General features: G+C 43.4%; 1 protein-coding gene across 2 annotated transcripts in view; it reads left to right on the plus strand.

The window, feature by feature from the left end:
• Positions 1-18,127, plus strand: part of LOC117762738 (hepatocyte growth factor) — a 43,049-nt gene that overhangs the window by 1,745 nt on the left and 23,177 nt on the right. Inside the window, exons 2-18 of one of the 2 annotated variants that reach the window (XR_004614057.1) lie at positions 182-341; positions 605-717; positions 1,306-1,420; positions 3,197-3,345; positions 4,859-4,979; positions 6,021-6,139; positions 8,471-8,636; positions 8,733-8,866; positions 9,673-9,766; positions 10,940-11,070; positions 11,769-11,798; positions 12,330-12,435; positions 13,294-13,368; positions 13,576-13,725; positions 13,849-13,955; positions 14,444-14,586; positions 15,053-16,609. Coding sequence is in view for 1 of the 2 variants with exons in the window: in XM_034587311.1 (XP_034443202.1) it covers positions 182-341; positions 605-717; positions 1,306-1,420; positions 3,197-3,345; positions 4,859-4,979; positions 6,021-6,139; positions 8,471-8,636; positions 8,733-8,866; positions 9,673-9,766; positions 10,940-11,070; positions 11,769-11,798; positions 12,330-12,435; positions 13,294-13,368; positions 13,576-13,725; positions 13,849-13,955; positions 14,444-14,586; positions 15,053-15,232 (2,093 nt within the window). In the remaining variant the exon portion in view is untranslated. Of the gene's footprint in view, positions 1-181; positions 342-604; positions 718-1,305; positions 1,421-3,196; positions 3,346-4,858; positions 4,980-6,020; positions 6,140-8,470; positions 8,637-8,732; positions 8,867-9,672; positions 9,767-10,939; positions 11,071-11,768; positions 11,799-12,329; positions 12,436-13,293; positions 13,369-13,575; positions 13,726-13,848; positions 13,956-14,443; positions 14,587-15,052; positions 16,802-18,127 lie in introns of those variants that run through there. The other variant, XM_034587311.1, reaches the window with a different exon arrangement.

Here is an 18,127-nt window from a genome sequence, read left to right on the forward strand (position 1 = left end):
AATGCATTGTTTATTCTGTAAAAAAAAAAAGTTTTACAGGCTCACATCGCCGAACACTATTGTCAGTCAACCAATAAATTGGGCGGGCTCTGCTTCATGCTCTGTGCAGATAAGTGTCAGCTAAATGCATAATTGTTAAATAAACACTGCTGAGAGGACATGTTATGTAACTGTGTATCAGAGGGCAGGCGAAATGCGCTCCAGGACTATCAGAAGACTGAGGGTATCCGGTTGGGCCTGGTGTCTCCTGATGCCTCCCACTTGACCAAAAGCAGGAAGCTGAGCATGGCCAGGTGTGCTCGATCCTGCAGCCGCAACAAAAGACTGCCCTTCACCTGCAGGTACGTCTGCCCTCATGACATCGCCCTTTCATCTGCTTACTGTAGTGCAATGTGAGCAAAGTGGTGGCTCCTCATGTTTGCCTAATTATGCTCATTGAAGGTGTAATTCATTGTTGTCTGTCCTGTCTAGCAGGCTCCCAAAGTGCTTTGCATACACATGCGACAGTTTTAATTGCCTTGTCTTAGTTTTTGCTTCGTAGTTAAGGAAAGTAACCATTAAGTATTTCACCCGTCCCCTTTCTCTCTGCCTCCTTATTCTCCAGAGCATTCCTCTATGATCATAAAAACAGGAAATGCCAGTGGCTGTCATTTGATAGGAACGCACCAGGAGCTCAGAGCCAACAGGACTTCAACTACCAACTCTATCAAAAGAAAGGTGCCCTCCACTGTTCCACCTTGACTCTCTACCACCTGATACCAATGCAATGTCGACCCATTCACTTCTAATCAGCAACACTGTTTCAGTATAAGTACTCAATGTGGCTTTAAAATCCAGAAGGTCATCGAGTTTTATAACTATTTTCTTTAGAGGGATTTAGCTTTGTATAGTTTGCATTCCTCCAGAGGAACACGAGGAAGGGAAGGACCATTGTCGTGTTTATTGTGTCCCAGCACATTATGGTTCATTTTCTGTCATTAAGCTGTTTGTGTAAATGATGGAAACCCCCCCGCCCCACTTGACTCAGGACTGACCACAGCACAGAACATGCAAGCTGTGCAGCCTAGTTTGCTTGATCCAAATGTTTTGCAGAAGATTAAGAAAACAGATTTGGCTTTTGGCATTGTCCTGTCCTTGTTCAGCTCAGTGTGAACATCTCTGTCGGTCTGTTTTCCTCATCACTGGCCACACTGGCTCTGTGTGCACGACCTTGCTCTCTGGTTGTTGGCTCCTCATGTCTTTCTTGTAGTTTACTTCAGTCTGTCAGTCCGCTCCTCATCCTCTCTCTTTCTGTCTCTCTTCCAGACTATGTCAGAGATTGCGTTGTGGGTACAGGTCAGAACTACAGGGGTCCGAGGTCAGTGACAGTGAGTGGGATCCTGTGCCAGGCCTGGGCCTCTCCTGTTCCTCATGAACACAAGTAAGACTCTCGACAACGTCAAACAAAATCGTGTCAAAGCTACTTCTCACTGTTAGTGTTGGACTGTGAGAGATGCAATTAGCTATAGTAGCCGGAGGCTAGTCTGTACGTGTTTGTATGTGTAAATGAGTATGATATATTAAGGGTTGATTAGGCTCCTGAGAACGGTCGTTCATCAGAACTGACCTCATTGTAACACTTTACAGAGTCACAGATCATTTCCTGCCGCGTCCCTACTGTTTTTCAAGGCGTGTGCGTGCACAATTGTGTGCGTGTGTGTGTGTGTTACTGGGATTAGAATCATATCTAATTTGCAGCCTGTGGTTAAACTCTGTAGGTGCACACCCCAGATTAAGCTCATTTTTCAATACACATTTAGACTCTCTGATACGGTGCTGCTCCTAACAGACAAGAACCAATGAGCTGGAGTTTGAAACCATAAGTAAAGCAATGCCTTCTAAATTATTATGATAGTGAAATTATTACTGATCTTTAGGAACAGCCTGGTAAGTGACTAAATAACTGTATTACCCTTGCAGAAATGTCCAAAGCAGTACTTTATATTCAGTCTACTACTACTTGTTGTAGTAAGTGAAAATATTCTCATCATGGTTTCTGAAACGTGAATATGACACAAATGATTAATAACACACATTTTATTAAATTGAAGGGATTTTTTTCTTTTACATGCATCTTTTAGGGGGACTTGTTGCTATGTTTGCAGTCCTTAAGTTGTGTCAATGTAGGAAAATGTTGGAGAAAACAGAACTAAAGTAAAGTTTATCATGTTACACATATTTATAACTATTAGAAAACCTTGTACACACACACACACACACACACACACACACACACACACACACACACACACACACACACACACACACACACACACACACACACACACACACACACACACACACACATGCTACCTCCTTCATTCTCCACTCCCCTCAGAGGTATTAAATGACTTTGCAAAGCTTTGTAGTGAGTTGTCGCTGCAGCAGATGATTCAAAGAGGGCAGGGTACGGTTGTACCTCCAGTGAACCTGCTTTATCAGACCGCTATTAACGTCTCTGTAGTTCAGGTAATTAAACCCAGGCACTTTGTATGTCTTATCAGTCGACTCCCAGTCATGAGAAACTTTGACTGACACACACACACACACACACACACACACACACACACACACACACACACACACACACAAACACACAGGACAAATTGCATTTTTATCAGTGAAGGGTTTCTCCTCTTTTTGATTGCCCTGCTAAGGTTTTTTCATTTCTAAATCCACTGAAAAGCTCACATCAAATTTTTATCTTTTCATCATCATGTGGAAAACACTGCTGACTCAAAGATGACATTATATAAATCATCACGACTGCTGACCACAGCCATATGCTTGCCTGATGTAGAAGTGAGTCATTTGTCAGTGTGTTTACATTGTATTCAGAACCCGTCACGTGAAGAACTAACATTGCTTCTACATATTACACGTGTTTTCTTTCACTCACAACCTCATGTCGTTGATGGTTTGATCTTTTAACATTGCTATCCATTACTTTTCCACTTGTTAATTTCCCACCAGTAATATCAACAGGCAGGCTTCAGCCTTCAGGTTCAAACTCCTTCATAATTGAAGAAAGGTTTTGTCATTCTTTCATAAAAACAAAAAAGTGCCCATGGCTGTTTGAAAAAGAGAAAAGAAAATATCTGGCAACTGGTTTTGGTACATGTGTCTGTTTGTGTGACTGCCCCTCTGCTCCTGACAGATTCATGTCCAAGAGGTTCAGGAAGAAGGACCTCAGAGAAAACTACTGCCGCAACCCTGACAACTCCAGCGTTGGCCCATGGTGCTTCACCACGGACCCCCGACGACACCTCAGATACCAGGAGTGTGGCATACCACAGTGCTCACAGGGTAGGCTCCACACCCAGACACACACATGCAAAACATGTCTGTATACATGTGAGCCCACATTCATCTTAAGATATCGCATTTGGTTGCAAATTGCCTCACCAATTGAGGCTTGATAGTTTGAAATGAGCTGCAGCAAATTAGGCAATCACGTAATACCTTGGACTGAGCAACGCTGGCCCTAACAGTGCTCCGCTCTACAGCTGTGTGTGTGTGTGTGTGTGTGTGTGTGTGTGTGTGGGTGTGTGTGTGTGTGTGTGTGTGAGGGTGCACAGGAGGCCAGCTGCAGCCATTTCCAGGTGTGTGGTTCAGTTTACCCTGTCCTCTCTCATTCCATCATGTCCAGGTTTTTTTTAAATGGTTTGAACCTATAGGCTGGTGTTGGAATGTAAAATGATATTAATCCCTCCGTCACATCCAATATATAAATTGTGAGCGGTTTCATGTCCCTGTGGTGCACACAGAAGGCAAGCAGCTGAGTTCAAGTTATGAGTTTTTATAAATAAAACTTAGATATTCATCCGGTTGTGATGATAGAAAAGGAAAAGGTCTCATCAGTGTTTCAGCGTATATGTTAAAGCACAAAATACCTCTGTCAGGCACTGATGTCTTCCTGAATAAGGGATGATAATGACCTCTGTTATCTAATCCCTGGGGATTCATCCTGTCAGAGGGGCTGTTTCCTCCGCATGTATGACACTGTATCACGTTAATGAGGAACCGGGCTGCAGTTCGATAAGACAGGGAGGGAATCCTTCTTGCTCTCCGGCTCACATATGGTGTCCCACCAGGGTTATCGCAAGTTGTACAGCACAGATAATGACTTTTGATTTTGATAGAGTGCCTGCTTTCATTCAGGAGAAAATTACTGGAAGGGTTTCTCCAAAAATTAGCTGGTCCTAATGGGAAACACACACAAAGACATGAAAACATGGCGTGCTGCGCAAACACACACACACACACAGGCCAGTGGAACTAAATGTGCTCTGTCATGACAGCAGTGGACTCATAGACATCTGTTTCTAATCTGCGTGCTCTCCGTTGTTTAAACTAGACGGTGTGTACTACTCACCATGGAACAAATGGTGCTTTTACATCAAAGAAAGCCTTGCCTTCATTAGTGCGACATATAACATGTACCTCTATACGTTATATACACAAGTGTATGTGTCTATAAAGTCTGAACCTGGAGATCTATCATTTACATATGGAGGCTTTTATTGCAACATGTTTCAAAACTATTTGGGGGCAGAAAATCGTGAAGTAAAATGTATTAAATTAAAAGCTACATTTATTTTTATTCTGTGCTCAGAGTATTGCCTGGGGAAAGCAAACCCCTTACTGTTGATAGTGTTTCTCTAAACTGTTTGTTTCTCTCTCTCTCTCTCTCTCTCTCTCTCTCTCTCTCTCTCTCTCTCTCTGTGTGTGTGTGTGTGTGTGTGTGTGTGTGTGTGTGTGTGTGTGTGTGTGTGTGTGTGTGTGTGTGTGTGTGTGTGTGTGTGTCATTGCTCCACAGTGGAGTGCATGAGCTGTAATGGGGAAGATTACAGAGGGCCCATGGACCACACAGAGAGTGGAAGGGAATGCCAGCGCTGGGACCTGGAGGAACCACACCAACACCTGTACCACCCCAAGAGGTGACACACTCTAACACACACACACACACACACACACACACACACACACACACACACTCTCTCTCTCTCTAGCATCACTCTGCATCACAGTGAGTTGTGCCGGCTCAATCACACTTAAGCCCACACACATGGATTCATGTAACGGAATACTGAAACACTACGAGAGTACTTGATGTAATATTTTCATGTGGTTGTGGTGCACTAAGTCTGGAGATTAAGTGATTTGGAGTCAGACAGTGTGTGTTTCCCTGAGAGATTGCCATCAGAATCCAGTGTGTAATTTGGTCTTTTTAGCCGTGTTATGCTGGGAAAAATCTTCACTCTGTATTAATTGGCCCAAATTCCTTTAAGCTCTCAGTAGATTATAGAACTGACTCGTGTCCAGCCATGAGATAAGCCCGTACCTATTTTACGGAGGCCATATATTATCGGCTGTATTCGTATTCCTTACGTACTCTTTCCGTGTGTGTGGCGCGCCGGCTGTGTGCATCTGTGGCGTGACTGTTCCAGCTTGTGGGATGGCAGGTGGTCTGGATTAGTGGGGGACTCGTTAACACATCCTTAATCATCCCAGTGTTTGTGTAAACGAGGTCCCTGACTGCTCATAGCGCTAATGTAATGAGAGTGTCCCTCAGCCTGATACTGCGCATACCTGGAGGCTGCAGGCCTGGAGGGATGTGGGACTCGGGGATGACTTACTGTCGAAGAACACCTGCAGCGGTGTAGCTCATTTTCCTCCTCGCTTCCCCCAATCTCTGCGCAGATTCACAGATAGGAGTCTTATTAATGCTTCAGTTTGCGTACAATGGGGAATTGTCTCTCCGCTTGTACTCGCTTCTCATACGGATTCAGATGGAAACATCTTTTTCAGCTACCTCTGGGCCTTAAGAATGATGTAACAATTACTATTTTGTACCACTGTTTTGTAAAGAGCCGTGCTATGGGCTGCAAAAATACCATTTTCTGCAATCCTCTTACTTTTATATAGCTTTGTTTTCATCTTTACCCTGAGGTTATATTATACTGTATGTTTTGTATTAGGCACCCCGACGAGGGCCTGGATGATAACTACTGCAGGAACCCAGACGGACGCCACAGACCCTGGTGCTTTACCACAGACCCTAACACACCCTGGGAGTACTGCGACATCAAAGTTTGTGGTAAGCATGTTTGTTTGTGTGTGGTTGAACGCATTAGCATTTCTCACGCACGATAAGCGCTTGTCTGTGTGGGTGTGTTTGGGTTTCGGTACGGGCCCATGAAGCATGATTGACCGCACCAAAATTTACAACTTCCTGTACCTTTCATTTTACCACTCCTCTTCCTCTCATTGGCCGATACCATTGAATGCACACAAATACACACTCACACACACACACTCAGACAAACGTAGTTCCCCCTCTTAGCGCTGGCTCTCTGTTATGTCTTCTCTAACAGACAGATTGTTTATTTTACCGCTGCACCACTGACCTGCTGTTTATTGTTCTATGCCAGCTCTTACGTGTGGTGGTCAAACGGCGCAGGGCTCAGTTACGGCTCCACATTAACTTCCTATTACACCCACCGACACCACGCGGGGGTCATACACACTACAAGCAGATTGCTTTCATTACACCTCCTACACTCGCGTGTGATTGATGTGTTGGAGCTGGGCATGTGTGCCTGAGTTTTGTCGTGTCCCTGCTCTCGCAGTAAACCAACAGATCAGTGCATGCTCTTTGTTGACCATGTCATCAGGAACAAGTTGCTGAGACAGCCACTGTGGTTCTGAAGAACATAAAACAGCAAGAGAGAGAGAGAGAGAGGGGGGGGGGGGGGGGGGAGCAGTGGTGTTATTGCAGGGATCAGCTTCTTTCTCCTGAGTCTGCGAGTTGCCTGTTTGCCTGCTAGAATCATCAGCAGCCCTGGCAGCATGTTTACTAGATGGCACTCCTCCATGTGGACCCAGTGATTCACGGCCCTCCCCAAACCCTGCTTTTTTCCCCCTCTCTAAAAACCATCTCCAACCTCTGCTCTCTCTGTCTCTCCCTCTGCTCTCTCTCTGTCTCTCTCTGTCTCTCCCTCTGCTCTCTCTCCGTCTCTCTCTGTCTCTCCCTCTGCTCTCTCTCCATCTCTCTCTGTCTCTCCCTCCATCTCTCGCTGTCTGATATCGGAGTTTGTTGGGAACAGTCTATGTTTACGACCCAGTTCGCCTTAATCAAAACAAGGCGGGTGGGAGAGGGCAAGAGACAGAGAGACAAAGTGTTTTTTTGTCAAGGCCTCCTGTTTACTGTTTACTGTCACAAACAGTGCATATCTATGTTTAGATCCACTGCATAGTCTGAAAACATCTGTTTTATAGTTTCGAGGATGTGCATCTTTACACATTGTCTGATGCAATCATGCACAATGTTCAGATTAATGGACTTACGTAACTTCTGTATAATGAGCAGTGAAAAGTCAAGCAGATAATATTTCCAGCTGCATCATACTGTAGGTCGTTCTAATCCAAACTCATAAAGGACGCTGTTCTGGGGGAAAGCAGGTGGCCAAGACATCGAGGCTTTTCAGCCATTCCTCACGTCAAAGGCACTGAATATTTCCTGAGCGCTAAATCATTTACTATTTATTATTCTATATAACTGTGTGCATGTGCAACAATCTGATTAAACACACACACACCGGAAGTTTGGACCCCAATTGATTTCGCTGTCACTCCTGCTCCGAGCAACTTGTTACACTGTGAAACATTTGGTGCTGACAGATAAAATCCTGCATTGTGCGGTTGCTATGACTGGAATCAGGGCCGCGGCATCACATGTGTGAGTGAGAACAATCATTTTAAACAATCTTGATAGGGGCGGAGAAATAAGACCACGAGTGCTGCTTTATAAGCTGCAATGTAGTGCATCAAGCTTTCAGTGCAATGCCACAGTTCACCCAAGTTCGCCTCACTCTTATAAAGTTCAAGTTGGAGTTGACTCAACTCTAAATTTTTTATTTTTTCAGCATTGCTTTGCCTCTTCTGTGAAAATCACCGGATAAATTAGGAGGCCTGACTTTCTACTTTGGTTCGGTCACATGTGAAATTGTATCCTGATGTGAAAATTTGGGGTTGCCTGAAACAGTTGACTGTAATTATAGGATACCACTTGTTCAGTGTGTTCCCCAGTATTTATTAGGCTGATCGAGATTTGAGTGTGCTGTAGGAAATAAGTCATTAGATAGCTTGGCTATTTCAATAATAGCAGGTTTCAATAATCGTAAAATATTCTCTCAGTTGGCTGCAGCATTAATTGTCTTTTGACATTATAAAATGTGTCTTAGTATTTCATGCTGCAACTATAACACCACAGAAGTCTTAACTACTATTATATACTTTATTGTTATATATTACCCGATAAAACTATGTAAGCTTGGGTTGTTGGAAAAAGATGATTGACTGTCCCACGTGTTGTGCGCTCCCTTGACCAACCTAACTAACCCCTTAATGTGTTTTTTCTCTATCACAGAAACCCCCCCTGAAAGTAATAGGGTGGACACAACCGAGTGTTACCAGGGCAGAGGGCGGGGTTATAAGGGGACAGTGGACATGACACCCACCGGACTAACCTGCCAACGCTGGGACTCCCAGCATCCCCATAACCACACATTCTTTCCTCAAGCCTACCCCTGCAAGTGAGTCAGACACTCACACAAGACAACCGCCAACTCACCCACCTGCATGCACTTAAATCTTCAGTTAATAACCTAGACTTTCTCTGTGTTTTCCAGGGACTTGAGAGAAAACTACTGTCGCAATCCAGATGGCCAAGAATCCCCCTGGTGCTTCACTACGGACCCAAGAGTCCGCACAATGTCCTGCACCAACATCCCTCAGTGTGGCACCCAGACAAACCGTGTCAGTGGTGAGTGACTCAACAGTTTTATCCAACACTCAGAACAGCGAGGGGAGAGTTGGTTTGCTCTACGTCAGAAGCCAAACAATATTCGGCATTTTCAAAGTTTGTGGACCATTGAGTTCACATGAGACCCTGTAACCACACATATTATTTAGTAGCCCCGTTTACTCCGTCCCTGGGGAAAACTGTTGCCCTATAGTACTGTGGGAAGGACGGACCACCGCGCCTCACATAAACGAACCCTGACAGCGGCTCAGGATCATCAGGTCTCACTGGACAGTGAAAGATGGAGTGGAAGAATTTGTGCTGGACAGGATTGTAGCAAGAGATTTGGAAGTAAAAGATGTAGATGTATGGCCGTGTACGCAAATTCAAATTTCCCAAGGGATCTATGGGGTATTTCTTTGACATGGCGTGGCCTTGCATTGGGATTTTAAACCCGCTCTGAGGCTGTATTGTGGTCTACCCTTGAGGGTTGAATGCATTCCCGTATGAGATGTAGGGTGACAGACAGCTTCAAAACCTTATTTATGGCCCATGTTTTTCTAAGATATCATTGTGGATGACTTTGCTTTCCCAGCTTTAGATCCAAAGAAAACCAAAGTAGCTAAGAATTTAGGAGTTGTTTTGATTCGTCCGATTTTAACAGATTTTTTGCACAACGTAGGAAAAATGCACAATAACTGTTTGCAGATTTGGGTTAGGGTTTTGCAGTTTTACATAAGCTTGGCAATCCTGACTCTTGCCTCTTGTTTCCTGTTTAAAGTTGTTTGTATGTCTAGTTTTATTTCCTCTCTTTCGTCCAAATCTAGTCTGCTACGAAGGTTTTGGAGAGACTTACCAGGGAGAGCTGTCGAGGACTAGATCAAACCTGCCCTGTGCTCCTTGGACCGACCACAGCAACAGGTACAGGCAACTTTCCCAAACCACAATGTACAAAACAGATCTACACAATCGATAAACTGCAGACAAGAACAAGTTGCTAAAAATAGAGATCAAAACTCCCCACAGTTATTATACCGACCCGCTGGAGTCTAGCAAACATCGAGATTTTTAAAGAGATCAGTGGCATCAAAGAAAACCACTGATAATGAGCAGAATTATCATAAAATGCAAATTTTATGGGTTTCAAAAGGAGAAAGAGTACTTGAGAAATTAGCTCTCAGTGATAGAGGCTCGTCCATGAAAGCCTCAGTGTGCAGGAGAGTGCATTTATGTTTTCAAGAACCATGTGTGCGAACATGATATGTGGTGGTTAGTGCGGGGAGGTGACCTGTTATTGACCTCCAGTTAAGTCGTAGTGTTGTTAGCAGATCAAGTTGGGCCTCTTCTTTCTCCGAGGACAAAACAGCTCCTGCGGGTGCCGTGAGTAGCCTCTCCAGCATCTCCTAATGGCCAGAGAAGTGTTTCCCTGAAGATGACCTAACTCCGCAGGAATGACTCCCAGTGATAACTTGGCTGGGGGATACTCTCTTCACTCCTCACCTTTGACCCGAAACCCCCTTCTTCGTAAGAACACCTCAAAGCCAATCATCTCCGCCGCTTGGCTCCTACCCAGGGTCAGAAGTCAGGGTTCGGGAGTCAGACTGAGAGCCGGCTGTTATGCTAGCTGCTAGAAATACAGCATGTATAAACACAGATTTGAAACTCTGCATTGCTTTGATTTGATACCCAGCATCCCCTCTCCTGTGTCTCCCTTTTCTCTTACAATTCTCCACCTTATCAGCTCAGGAATTTAGCGTGGGAAAGAATTCTGTTTGTGGTTTCAAAATTCTTCGGAGAATAAAACTCATGTGTGGGATATGTCTACACAAGCATGCATTAGGTATGTGAGTGTAGGTGGGTGCATTCTGTCTCAGTGAGTAATCCCTTTGCAGAGCCTACACAGCTGTGTAGTCTGACTGTCCAGATCCTATCTGGCTAACTCTGCGCAGCTATGGTTGTAAATCACTGGTAAATTCTTATTACTTTCATCCGCAGCTGAATGATAAAAAAAACTTCCTTTTGTTTTGAAATCGTCCTTAGGGCCTAATGAATGTTGATGAAAGATTACTTATTGGATCTTTTGTGTTTGTCCAGCGGTGAGAGGGACATGCTGATGTCTGGCCTGGAGGGAAACCACTGCAGAAATCCTGATAAAGACAAACACGGCCCCTGGTGTTATACCAACAACTCTGCCATACCCTGGGACTACTGCACTGTAAACCCATGTAAGTGGATGTGCATGTGTCTTCGTGCAGGCGCACACAATTGCATACACACTGTAAGGGGAAACAATCTGTAAGTCCGTGCAAAATTGAAAATTTGCCACACTCCCGGATCTCCGACTGAGCTACAGGAGATTTGCTTGCTCTGTCTGGTTGTCTGCCTCACTTACACACACACGTGCTTTGTTCGCAGTGTGTAGATCTGTCTACACTTGCAGGTCAGTGTGCGTCAGAGGAGATTCACAACTCATCAGGAGGACAGGGGAGGGTTCTTCTTCTAACCATTCCCACATGGACTCAAAAGCATCATGACCGTGTCTTTGTTAATGTATTTGTGGTATTGTGTTTAGATAAAATTATGCAGGTAAGCACGGTGCATTTGGCTAATAAAAATCTATCAAATCTTTTAAAAACAGTGTTTATGAATAGTGACTGATACTTTACATGACAATAAATGTATTAGCCTCCATCCATTTGAAAATCAATTTGAAAAACCTGTTGATCTTGAATTTGAAATGTTAAATACTTTTTGTGTGTTACATTCAATCAAAGTCCTCGGATTTTGGAAAAAGACAGTGACATGACCCTGGCCCTTGTGGCTGCGGCTACGTCTACTGTGAACTGTACACCTGTGTGTGGGGTCGCCTCTTATCTTGTATCACTTAATACTACCTTGTTTGTCTCGTCTCCTCTCCCTGCAGGTGTTGGTTCACAGAACACCATTCCACTGGGTGAGTGTCTCCGTCTGTCTCTGTCCGTCTCCGTCTGTCTGTGTCTGCTCAGCTGCTATTCGATCGCCTCCGAGGCAAGAAGAGTCGTATTTTCAGAACCTGATGAAGTCCTTTTTATGTGCAGCTATTATGATACATGATGCGGGACATTATGTTGTCATGATGACATCTGTTTCTGTGTATGTGCATTTATAGGCCTGCCTGTGTGTGTGTGTGTGTGTGTGTGAGAGACTCGTTCATCTCTGTAAAATAACTGAAGAACAGAGGGTGAACTCCTCAACATTCAGAGTTACAATTACGCTCATGTGTTATATGATCATATTCACTAATTACCTCAACTAATGGCCTCATCAGCATAACCGCTGTTTTATATAAAATAATGATTATAGTGAATCATTAGACAGCTCAAGTGCCCCTTGTATTGCAAATGTGTAACCAGTTAACTACAGTGTGTGTATTTATATTTTAAATGAATTACATATCACATAACATGAGGTGTTAACCTATCTGTGTGCGTGTTTCTGCTTCCAGGTGAGCTGTCCTCTGTGGGGTGTTTCATCCATAAGCGAACAAGGATTGTTGGAGGAGGTCCAGTGAGAATATCAGACGGCAGCTGGATGGTCAGCATACAGAAAGGGTACAGCGGTGCATTTAATATTCCACACATCTTCCTCGAACAGCGAAAAAAAACACAGGAGGCTATCCTGCCCATACTACTCTTGAATTCATAAATAATTCAGTGAAATTGTTCTTTCTATATATTTTTGTTTTCAGTTTAGAAAAAGAGGCTTTTGTACTGTGCTCAGTATCCCTGCATGCAAACGTTTGAAACATATATATATGATCCAGCAGAAGTTTTGCAGAGAAACAACACTCACCTAATTGTAAAAGTTGTCTGTTGTTTAGGAGGAGGCAGTGCAGTACTGCAGCATTTTTTCACTGCAGTACCTAGAGCACACTTTAAAGCCAGCAAAGCCAACATTCACAGAATCGAATTTAGTGTAGACACTTATATGAAATTCTTTCCAATTCCCCAAACAATGCAGTGAAACAGGACCTCAGGGCAAACGTTTAAAATACACTGTATTCATAGTTCGCATGGCTTTCCTCACAGTTAAGTCAATATATGGCTCTGCACAATGTCAGTGGCTAATTTCTGTAACTGTTCTAAAGCTGCCTGTTAGCCTGGCTTGTAGTAATACTGGTTACAGCTTTCTTTCTGAAACTGTAAAAATTACCTGCAGCAATTGAGCCGCAGCAATACACATGCCATGTGTGAAGCAGATAGGATGAACGGTTCTTGAGATATGTGAGCCACAGCCAGAGAGACAGACTGACAGCCAGAGAGATAGACAGCCAGACAGACAGATGTCTGGAAGTGGAAGATAGATACACTCCTCAACAATAACAGCAGTAATTCATGGGAAGTCTTTTACAGCTGCTGATGTACTGGATAAGTCTTCTATGTGCCATTCATGTCTTGTTCTTTCCCCAGCTCCGTGCACTGGTGCGGGGGTTCACTGATACGAGAGAAGTGGGTCCTCACTGACAGACAGTGCTTCTCCTCATGGTAATGCTCATCGTCTGTTAAATCAGAATTATTTTCTTCTGCTTAAACCTTCAACTGTCAATGTATTAAATGCAAAACGTATGAGTTCATTTCATATATATATCCCCCTATATTAAAGCTTAATAGACTGGTTTCAGTTGCTACTGTTCCCCAGTAATAAAGGGGGAATATTTTAAAAAGTACTAACTCTGTCTTCTGCGTCTCCAGTGTTCCGGACCTCAGCGAGTATCGGGTGTGGCTGGGAGTCTCTGATATTGGAGAGGGCGCTGCTGACTGGTCCAACAGACAGGAAGTCAGCATAGCTCATGTGATATGTGGCCCAGAAGGCTCGAGTTTAGCCCTCATAAGGCTGTCGAAGTGAGTGCCTGGAAAAATCATCTTGAGGATACACTACATTGATATGCAGCATGTTTGTGTGGGCGAGTGAATATGCGATGTTAATCGTGCTCCGCATTTTCTGTCTTCATTAAATATGTCCAGGCCTGCACTACCTGCAGACAACGTCCATACGATTCAGCTGCCTGTGGCCGGGTGCTCCATCCCAGAAGGAACGATATGTAAAATGTATGGATGGGGCGAGACCAAAGGTAGGGATATTCAATATTGATATTCTATATTTCATATTCACTGCAGCTGCTGCACACATCACTGCAGCTCTGCCAGGTTTACGATATATTGTATTTTTTCCCCCAGCAATCCTGATTTATTTTCTTTATTTTCTTTCCTTTAAATGATATACGGTGGAGGAGCGACTGTACTGTAACACAGTCGTCTCTTAATAGCTTAGGCCATATGTTTCTGTACCTTGGATGAGTACTGCTCATTGGGTGGCTTGATGTACAGACGGGGTCAAAGTTAAAATGTGTCTGCACGTTTCATTCAGACTTCCCTCTGTGTACTTGAAAATGGAAGTAAACCTAATGTATCACTATATTATATTTATGTTTATTTATGTTATATTACAGGATCATGTGCACGCCAAACGCGTAGGAGTTCTCCAGCACAATGGCAGCATTTGTATCACATGTGCTGCAACACAATAGAAGCAATAAAGCGCGACTTTTAACTCTTTCAGGCACTGGACATGACGATGTATTAAAAGTGGTTAACCTGCCCATCGTCAGCAACGAGCGGTGTCGAGAAATGCACAGAGGGAACTTCCACATCAGCGACACCAAGATCTGTGCAGGAGGAAGAAGGAATGAGGGAGTGTGTGAGGTAAACTGTTACTAAAGAACAATCCCCAGTAGAAGTCATGGTGCATTCAGGACTTGTTGGTAAACATGAACAAGCCTTTACACCTTCAGATAAAGGGATTGTTCCCAGTGTGAGTTTCGGAGGATATTAGCGCCTTGGCTCCACATTGCTCTTACAAAGCTCAGTTTGATCTAAATCTCAAACAAATGTTCTTTGAATCCAAAGGCTTAGTATTCAGTCTGTTGTAAATAGAGCAGCTGTAGAATGTTGCACTAAATTGCATCAGCGATTAAAGCCTCGGTTTTGTGGTTTCTAGCTTTGGAAAAGAGAGGTCCACGTTCACAAATACTGCCGGCACTGTCTGTCGCTGAGGGCATAAAAAAAAAAATGTAGCTTTCATTAAACCCTCTGAAAATGTAAACATTGATGGCAGCCATGTCCTAACCACTGACCCAGAGAAATGTGCTATGTATTTCTTCTTCTGTAGAGGGATTATGGCGGCCCTCTTGTGTGTCAGGATCGAGACAGCAGGGTTATTGTCGGCGTGAGCGTCCATGGCAGAGGCTGCGCTCGGGCCAACCAGCCGGGCATCTTCATCAATGTGCCCTTCTACACCCAGTGGATCCACAAGGTCTTCAAATACTACCCCAACCCTGAGACTGATTAAAGTCAGAGGAGAATAAAACAGAACCAGGGGACAAAATCAAGCCCGGAGCCGCGACTTCTGTAAATCCAGCTGTGCATTAGGACACCAGATGTCTATGTTGTCCATAGCCCACAGGTCAATAAGCAACTGATCAGAGAACAGATGAATGGAAGGGGAAACATTATGATTAAAATGTATTATTAACAGACACCACAGTGATCCTGTGACTCACTGACAGGAATTATGAAGAGGAAAAGAAGTATTCGTATTTCAGAAATGGGAAATGAAGCTACAGCAAAAGAAAATGACCCGTTCCAAGTTTTATGTTACAGTTAAAAGGAAATTTGTCCTTGATTGAGTTTGAAGCACACCAGACAAAACATTTGGTTTTCATGTATTTTTTTTGTCTTTTGTTTGGCGAAATTCACCAGAGCATGTGTGCATGTGAATACTCTTGATTCCTGGCATTACTTGAATGTTCTAAAACACCAAAGTGCAGTGGTTCAGCAGCTCCCTCGGTAGAGTACCTCAATAGGCCACTTAGAAAAACTATCCAATGGTAGGGCAACGTTAAGGGCACTCCCGCCATAAAGTGGCCCTTACTGTACATAGTATTTTAATGAGTGTATTTGTGACACTCTACAGGTGATTTGGGTCTTATAGATCTATAACAAGAGAAAAATGAATGTCGTGTTTGGCGGATGAATTATGTACAGAATGTTATCTACATTTCAGCTTTTAGCCATGTGTCTGTCTCAACATGTCGGCTCCACAACAAACTCCATGTTCAGTATTGTACTGTTATCACAATACCACTGACTGTATATATATGGATGCTTGTAGCCTCCTGTGTAGATAAAGGAATGTAAGGCAGTCAGCAGAAAATGTAACGTTCACGTGTACACGCAAGCTTTTTCTATACAAAATCAAATATTTCCTTAATATGCTTATGTTAATTCATCATGGGTGTATGTTTGTGTGTGTGTGTGTGTGCATTTTTCTGCAGCAGTGCCTGTATGCAAAAAACAAACTGCAGAAGGAGAGTGTGTGTGTGTGTGTGTGTGTGTGCGCGTGTGTGTGTGTGCGTGCGCATGTGAGGTTGTGCATGTTAGAGCCAGAGCTGAATGAATTATCCTCTCCCAACACTCAGGCCTTGGCAGTCCTCCAATTCCAATCCACTCTGGATATTAGCCTTGCAAAGTCCGTCACTTTAAACTTTGTCATGGAAAAGAAGGTTTGCTCTTTGTAACTGTGTTGTCTGTAACAGACGGTTCACCGAGATGACTGAAAGGCCCTTGAAACAAATTAACACCCCTCTTTTACCAGTGTAAATGATGGAGCTCGTTTTATATTGTAAATACGTTATGTTTGTTTAAGAGTGAGTGGGTAAATGTGTGTGTGTGTGCACTGAAAGATGCTGCAAGCTGCTATACCCTAAAGGTTGTACAGTGCTGTCTTCTGTTCTCTGTATAATGTACATTGACTATAAACTTCATGTCATTTTAACCAACACGCTAAATATAAAACATAATTCCAGCGATTATTTTGAATATTTTATGATGTCTGTCATATTAAATGTTTTTTATCAAATCCCTGAGTTTCTTTTCCATTTGTCGCATTCTCTGAAAGCCACATTTCAGTGTTCTGAATGCAAATGTCACTCTCTCACTCGCTGTATGATGAAGTCAAGGCTGTTGTGCTTCCCCACCAGAAGATGGCACCACAGTAGCACACTGCCTGTAAAATGTCCTAATTTTACTAATCTCTCTGTCCCTCTCTCACACATACGTATCCCCACATATACTGACACATCCACTTCGATGGAAGTAAGAGATAGATATGAGGGGTAAAAGAGTGCATGTGTGTGTGTGTATAGGTGTGTGTGTGTGCGTGCGTATGTGCTAGTGTAGGTGTAAGGGCAGAAGAGCAAGAGTCTGACAGCTGTAGATTAAACGCTGAATCCGTCAATGCAGTATTGAGGAACTTATAGAGCAAGCATAAAATACATGGGGATCGACAAATTCTGTTGCTATGCACAATGTGTGCTGACACCACACACACATATGGTATATACACACACACACACACACACAAAGAGAGCGTTCTGTGATAACAGATACGGTAGAAGCATCAAAGGGGGATGAAGCGTAAGAAGATTGCTTTCATCTGCAGGTCAGCTGGATGGACAGAAAGACAGAAAATGCAGACATAACCAGGAAGGCAGATGGAAGGACAACTGTGCACACACCCACACACACACACACCCACACACACACACACACCCACACCCACACACACACACACACACACACACACACACACACACATACACAGAGAGCGAAAGAGAGAAAGAGAGAGAGAGAAAACGAGTGTGAGAATGAGCTGACTTCACCCTGGCTCAGTGCACCGTGAGATCTACAGCATACACGAGTCTAATGATCCAGAGAACATGGCTTGTGTCAGGGCTGTTCAGGCTGGCGTGAAAGCGCTTGTCTCTGTGTATGTGTGTGTGTGTGTGTGTGTGTGTGTGTGTGTGTGTGTGTGTGTGTGTGTACACTAGACAGAGAACAGACTAGGAAGTGAACATTCACTCATGACTCGCAGCTCTATCAAGTGCATCTTAATTAACACATAAAAGTACCTAGATATCAAATATGTTAAAATTATATACATGTAAAGGACCAATAATAATACTAATATTAATAATAATGATAATAACTTTATACATCTTTCATAATCGAAAATGTTTCACATAGAAGCAGTTTAAAACATTTATGTGTAAAGATTACGCAGGTTAAGATTAAGATTAAACAGGGTAAACTCGTCATCAGGTAACACAAGAAATGAAAATGCAGATAAATAAAATAGAATCACGAAGAGAAACAATCATTGGAGAAGGCTGGTAAAACAGAACAT

Source organism: Hippoglossus hippoglossus, chromosome 6 (assembly GCF_009819705.1).
Source record: "Hippoglossus hippoglossus isolate fHipHip1 chromosome 6, fHipHip1.pri, whole genome shotgun sequence".
In the NCBI taxonomy this organism is placed as follows: Eukaryota; Metazoa; Chordata; class Actinopteri; order Pleuronectiformes; family Pleuronectidae; genus Hippoglossus; species Hippoglossus hippoglossus.